Below are 7,783 nucleotides of genomic sequence, written 5' to 3'. Positions count from 1 at the left end.
TTAAATGTTGCTTCCTTGGGTACAACAACAACAACAACAAACCCAGTGTATTCCCACATAGTGAGGTCTGGGAGGGTAAGATGTACGCAGTCCATACCATTACTCCCGGAGAAGTAGCAAGGCTGTTTCCGATAGACCCACGGCTCAAAACAAGGAATAGTAATCAAAGTCATACCAAAAAACCTGGAACAAGACAAAACATAGAGACGCCACATACAGGGAAAGAGTAAACGAAGACTAGTAACCAATCGTAATACTACAAGCAACAAGAAATCATAATAAGAATACTACACCCACCAAGTAATGCCCTACCCTACCTACCCAAAATGACACTAGCCTTCTATCCTAATACACGTCCTCCAGATCTTCCTATCTAGGGTCATGTCTTCAGTAAGCCGTAATTGCTCCATGTCCCGCCTAATCACCTCTCTCCAGTACTTCTTCGGCCTACCCCTGCCCCGTCTGAAACCATCCAAAGCAAGCCTCTCACACCTACGAACCGGTGCCTCCGTGCCCCTCCTCATCACGTGTCTGAACCATCTCAAACGAACCTCCCACATCTTGTCCTCCACCAAAGCAACTCCAACCTTTTCTCGGATGGTCTCATTTCAAACTCTATCACCCCTAGTAAGCCGACATATCCAACGCAAAATCCGCATTTCCACCACCTTAAATTTCTAAATGTGAGAGTTGTTGACTGGCCAACACTCTGCTCCATACAACATGGCTGGACAGACTGTCACCCTGTAAAATTTGCCTTTAAGCTTAGGCGGCACCTTTTTATCAGACAACACCCCCGAGGCGAGCTTCCACTTTATACATCCCACCCCGATACGGTGAGAGACATCCTCGTCAATCTCATTATTCCCCTGAATCATGGACCCATGATACTTGAAACTATCCCTCTTACACACCACCTGAGACTCCAGCCTTACTACCACGTCATCCCCCTCCCTCGAGCCATCAAACTTACATTCCAAATACTCGGTCTTGCTCCTACTTAACCTGAACCCTTTAGACTCAAGGGTCTCTCTCCACAGTTCTAATTTATCATTCACACCCCCCGAGTCTCATCAATCAAAATCACATCATCTGCAAAAAGCATACACCAGGGCACCTCGCCTTGAATACGCCGCGTCAACACATCCATCACCAAAGCAAACAAAAAGGGGCTAAGAGTAGATCCCTAATGTAAACCTGTCAGGACAGGGAAATGTTCAGAATCACCACCCGCCGTCCTCACCTGGGTCTTAGCTCCATCATACATATCCTTGATTGCTCTGATATACGCCACCGGGACCCCACTCACCTCCCGTCATCTCCAAAGAACTTCCCTAGGGACTTTGTATTATGCCTTCTCCAAGTCGATAAACACCATGTGCAGATCCTTCTTTCTATCCCTGTACTGTTCCACCAATTTCCGAACCAGGTGAATTGCCTCCGTCGTCGAGCGCCCGGGCATAAATCCAAACTGGTTCTCCGAAATAGAGACTATCCTCCTCAACCTCAACTCGACCACTCTCTCCCAAATTTTCATAATGTGACTCAATAACTTAATACCCCGATAATTGTTGCAACACTGAATGTCACCCTTATTCTTGTACAGAGGGATCATAGTGCTCCACCTCTATGCGTTGGGCATTTTCACCGACTTGAAAATGCCGTTAAACAAATCAGTCAACCACCTTGGGTACTAAAAAAAAATAAGAAACTAACTAAAAGGGGCAAAAGAAACCAAAGGCCTGCAAGGCCTTCCTTATTTTTGTTGGATCCTATCATTAAATTCATAAAATGTAGAAAGAAAAGAAATGCCTCCAAACCCAAAGTATCAGTCAAGTGAGATGAGCAATTCATCAGAAACAAACATCCACTCAACCGTGGAAGAAAACAAATAAAACAAGAGGAAGAAATAGGCAACATATATGGAAACCAAACACTCGGTGCAAACCAATCGTCCTTTTCCTGGCAATGGGTAAACACCTTTGAATGTACTTTTAACAGTTACCCTCCATTCTTGTTGGAAATTGCTTAAGTTACTGCACTAGTTTTTGGCAAAATAAGTTAGATAATTTAAGATGAATTTGAATTTTGAATTTATGTTAGGTTGTTTGATTTGTTGAGACATTTTAGTTAGTTTAAATTTTGAATGTTGCTGATTTTTCTATTGTAAGGTGGCTATTTAAAGCCCCTTGATGTTCAATAAAATTATTGAATACTATTGAATGCTATTGAAAGTTATTCAATCCTTTGAGAGCCATTTTAACCCCCTTTTCGCCGCCCCATCTTCTTTTTAAAAAAACCAACAACTTTTTTCATTTTATACAAAATCAATATTCGAAATTAATTCATTTAAGGGTCTTGAACTAGTAATAAAAGAGATGTAAACACCTTGTTACAAAAACTTTTTTTAAATAAAAAAGGTGCAATCATTATACTGCTTTATGCTCGTGTTAAAGAGAGAATTAACCAAAAACCCACCTGTTCCTTCAACTTTGGTTGCAAAGAAGTTAACTGATAAAAAATTAGGTCCATTTGCCATATTAAAGAAAGTTACGTGATGAAATTCATACGCAAGAATTTTGTATCCTCTCACTTGCAGATGCCTTTTGTATGTTTGTAATTCATATGTGATGAAATTCATAATCAAGAAGGTCAACACGCATACTACAGGCATCACATGCAAGGAATTGTGTTTCGATCCTTTTTCTTATTAAAAAGAGGTGTCTCAATCCTTCCACCAATGAGATGCTGCAAGTGAGTGAGCGTGTGCGCGTGTGTGAGAGAGAATTTTAAGAACACCAAAGTCACAGTTTTAACGGAATTTCTGACTCAAGCACTGTTCAATTTAAGGAGTGGATTGGCCCATTGTGAAGTTTTGAAGGGGAGGAGAAAATAAATGGTATTCAATAGTGCTCTGTTGTATTTCCTAGTTTTTAATCAAATTCAAACACATGGGCTTTGAATAAAACTTAGGTGATTTGTTTCCAATGATGCCAAGGATAACAGTCAAGGGCATTACCACAGCTTCCTTTGCCAGTGATCCTGATGTAGAGCTAGATCCAATAGGAAATTCAAACTCAAATTCGCCGGTCGTTTCACCATATGCATTTCCACTGGAACAGCTTCTCATCAATGAAAAAGCAGCACTCCCACTAGAGCCTTGCATTAGTTGAAACTTGGAGAAGGAACCTGTGGTCGGAGAAGGCTCAGCCTGCAGGTTATAAGTTAAATACTATTCATTGATTACAATTTTCTTAAATAGCATCTGAACACAGGATAACCAATTTCATACAGTTTTTTCCACTTTTTTTTCAGCATCCTGCTTCATTATGGGGGAAGAAATCTTTTCTTTTTCTTTCTTGCTATGTTTCTTTATCAATCATCATTCCATCTCGGCGGCGGGTAAAGATGTTTTCAAGAAAAAATAGATGCGACTTATAGTAGTTTCAAATAGTATTCATCACGAGCCACTGAAGTTGGAACCTTTCAATATAGTAAGACACTAAGACTTAAATGACACAAACACCACACATGCTGATAATAATCATACTGATTAGAATAACAAAAGTGTATACAACTCTCTGATGCCATTATTCTGGCTACATTCATGACACTGGTATCTTTTTCTTTAGGGAGCAACTTAGTGGTAAGTTGAGCACCTTGCCAAAAGTAAAGATTCAACATGTGACGAAACACACTGACAGCTAAATATGCAGACGAAAAAGAATATAATTCTACTAAAATCAAGAGGAATAATTATATCAGCATCAGAACCAACGGCTGCAAATTGCACAGAAATCCCATATATATACATACATGTATTCCCGAAATAGCATTCAGGTGGGGAAGAAGAATCAAGGGAAAAGATTGCAATACAATTAAAACAACCAAAATATCTAAATTAATAGTTCAAAAATGTACTTTAAGAAAGCAGGAATCACATCAATAAATTCCTCCGCACCTCCACTTAAAGAGTATTAATTAGAGCACTATCTGAACTTAATTAAATAAAGGGAAACAATTTTTAGGTTAGCATTTCATTCTGAAATTGAAGACAGCACAACTATATTACCTTACTCTTAAACAACATTTAAACTAATCCAGATTAGCAATCAAAATATTAACCCACCCACCCACCCCCCTCCCCCCATTTTTACTTGCACATGTTTTGTTTGATTTGACATACCGACACAATAAATAAGAACGTAATTTTCCTATATCATCCATATTAATTACAAGTCGTTTAAATATTAAGGAATGAATGGAATATTTAATAATAGGAGTAAAATAGATGCAAAATGACAAATTATCTCTTGATTTTTCAAAGTAAGACAACTATTTTTTAGTAAACATGGACGAAGAGAATAGTAGGTAAGATATCGAATTTCTGTTTTTCTTAACGAGGAAAAAGCAACTAATATTGGATCCGAAATCTGAAAGCAACTAAAATTGAGAAGTAGAACTAACTTTGATGTTAGAAAGAAGAACGGGAGATTCGAGAAAGGAAGAAGGACTGAGACCAGGAGGGATAGTTATACACGGGGAGCGAGAGATCGGGAGCTTAGCAGGTGACATCAGTTTGTACTTAGCACTGCTACTACTGTTCGATCCAAAGGCGGAGGAGTAGACGAACGCAGCATCAGAGCTGGAGAAGAGCGCAGCATCGGAGCTTGAAAATTTGACTTGCTCAGAAGTTTCATTGATGGAAGAGAGTGGAGCTGAGTTGCTATAGGGGCGAGGGTAGTGAGAGTGAGAGTGAGAATCTTCCATTGACGGATTCAGAAGAGTTTTTTTTTTTTTTTTTTTTTTGGAGGTAGGAGGAGACACGGTCAAAAGGGGAGAAACAGGTTGGGGTTGTGGGTTAGGGGGTGGGGTAGTGGGCACACAGGGATGCTCGGATGGGGACAGAGATGGCAATGAGGTGGTGTGATTTTAGGCTATACGAGGCGCAGAGGCGGTGTGGGGTTTAGATTAACTGGGTGTTGGGCGGATTTAAGTAATGTCTTTTTACAGATTTAAGTATTATTTTTTTTAAAATAATGTCGGATGAGGTGGGTTGCATATATATCGAGGTTTAAATTAAAAAGAAAAATTAATATTATTTTAATAAATTTATCTAAAATTATATATATATTTTACTTAAAATTTTATAATACTTAAAATAATATGTATAATATTATAAATAAATAATTTTTATTTATGAAATATAAAGTAAATATAAGAAGAAGGTAGAGAAAATAGAGAGAGTAATTCTTATTTCTCTTGAGGAATGTGAGATCATAAGATGATTGATAATACAATGAATAAAATTCCTCTATTTATAGGATAAAATGCTCCTAGTTTCTAACTAAAAGGCAGATACTTCAAATCCTGATAGATATCAGCTAGATCTAGATTTTGATGGATCTTATTATATCTTGATAGACATTCACTATAATGTAAATACATTTATAAAACTCCCCTTTGAATGTCTAGATAGATAATATGTCTCGATAAAACCTTACTAGAAAAAATTCAGAGGAAAAAAATTAGTGAAGAAAAAAAAGTACACATCTCTAACAATCGCATATAGGTTGCCTTATTAAAAACCTTACAAGAAAAATTCTGTGGGACAAAACCTCATAAGGGAAAAAGAGTATAACGCGTATTAACTTTCCCTAATGAGAACATCCTTAAGTCTTTGCATCTTGATCTTGTGCATCATCTTCTTGAAAGTTACAGCAGGAGGAGACTTGATGAATAAGTTAGTCATATTGTCACTTGAACGAATCTGTTGCATGTTAATATCACCATTCTTTTAGAGCTCGTGTACGTAGAAAAGCTTTGATGAAGTATGCTTCGTTCTATTTTCTTTTATGAATTCTCCATTAAGATGTGCTTGCATGTTGCATTATCTCCGTATAAAATTATAGGTACATTGTCACATTTCAAACCACATTTTTCTCGAATGAGATGTATCATAGACCTCAACTATACATATTTTCGGCTTGCTTCATGAATAGCTATTATCTCAGCATGATTCGATGAAGTGGCTACGATAGACTGCTTTGTATATCTCCAGGATATGGCAGTACCACTACATATGAACACATAGCCTGTTTGAGACCGAGTTTTATGCAGATTAATTAAATACTCAACATCAGCATAATCAATAAGATCAAAATTGCAATCTTTAGAATAAAACAAGCTCATGTGTTTTATCCCATTCTGATGTCTCTTAGTAGGAGAAGAAATATACCTTGCTAATAAATTGACCGAAAAGGCTATATCGGGTCTTATAGTATTTGCAAGATACATGAGTGCACTAGTTGCACTAAGATATGGTACTTTATAACCAATCTAATTTGGTATGTTTCTCATTTCAGCAAATAATCTATTGCTTTGAAAACTCTCCAAGAGTTTCAATAATTTTTAAGCTATAAGCTTACACAATATAAAGATTATCAATAAGTTTCCCAGAAACTTTTATATTTTGAATCCTTAAAGAAGTTTTCATATAAATTTTGTCAAGTGACAATATTCAACAGTTCATATGTGACATCTTCAAGTGTCTGGACTGCAAATCAAATAAGTTTTATGATTACCAAGATGCATCCTTTCATGTCACTTGATAAATATTTCTACGTCAGCATGCTTAAATTAACGTAGAATTCAGATCCTCGTAAGCTTTTACAATATAGCGTCAATATTGTATCAAAAATATCATCGATGATTTTTCATTTTGTATTGGTACACAATGCGACATAATATTTTGAGATCTCATCACTTCATTATTTTTAGGTACCTGAACCTCTCATAAGATTTCATGAAGTATTATGTCGTAGGCTCTTCAAGAGTACATTGCCTTCTTATTATGATTATTTGCTCCTTAGTTTTCAAGGATTATTTCATTTGAAACCGATTAATCTACCATGCTTCATGCGTGTGTAGACTTTGTCCTTTATAAACGTAAAATATGAGCACTTACAGCTTATATGAGATGCGTTCGGCATTCAACTTGAATTATCTTTTGAATGAGGATCTAATGATAATTCCTAACACATTTCATAGGTGCTTATAATCTCCCCTTATGTTAGGAAAACTAACATATATCTTCCATCTTATTTGAGGAATCCATCTTTGTGCATCATGATATATTTATTAATTATATACCGCACATAAAAACTATAAGATGGAATAGTTGGTTGCTGGCGTTGAACCGATTGAGAGGGAAGAAATAATCATAATATATTAGTCTAATGCATACAAGTGTTATTGTATGCAACACATCATTTTTCATACCAATACATGAAACTTTGTTCTCATTAGTAATGGTTCAGCTATTTATGGAAGACATTCAATATTAAACCATCATCATCAAGATGAATTATCTTGATTACACAATTTGAAAATTATGCTCAATTTATATTGAACAAGTAACTTTATGAATATCAAACGTAGGTTGACCATAAATGTACATGCGATCATCTTATCTATGCATCTTTTCAATATATCACATGATAGGTGAACGAGCCCTTATTCACCTTTTATTCTTCTTAGATTTTAAGGGATCCAATCCCAAAATTAGTTGGTTCAACCAACTTATCATGAGAACAAGCAACATTAAAGTTCATGAAGAATTTTCTAATTCTTCAATATATGTATTTAATACTTAATATGAACATCTTTAGGATGTCGCAATCGTTCATGTCAATTTATGAACTTTTATACTAGTAAACTCTAAGTTTACCATGACATGTATTTTTCACTTTAGTAAATTTCAGATTTATTATTACATGAATAA

General features: G+C 36.1%; 1 protein-coding gene across 1 annotated transcript in view; it reads right to left on the bottom strand.

Moving 5' to 3' along the window:
• The window catches only part of LOC107863706 (probable WRKY transcription factor 20), a gene marked incomplete at its 5' end in the record, with an annotated part of 11,938 nt that extends 7,151 nt beyond the window's left edge, over positions 1 to 4,787 (bottom strand). Inside the window, 2 exon segments of the mRNA XM_016709781.2 lie at positions 3,020 to 3,211; positions 4,468 to 4,787. Of these exon segments, the coding sequence (XP_016565267.1) occupies positions 3,020 to 3,211; positions 4,468 to 4,770 (495 nt within the window).
• Positions 4,788 to 7,783: the final 2,996 nt, after the last annotated feature.

The sequence above is a fragment of the Capsicum annuum genome, chromosome 3, assembly GCF_002878395.1.
Source record: "Capsicum annuum cultivar UCD-10X-F1 chromosome 3, UCD10Xv1.1, whole genome shotgun sequence".
Taxonomy (NCBI): Eukaryota; Viridiplantae; Streptophyta; class Magnoliopsida; order Solanales; family Solanaceae; genus Capsicum; species Capsicum annuum.
This window is presented reverse-complemented; position numbering and strand designations above follow the sequence as displayed.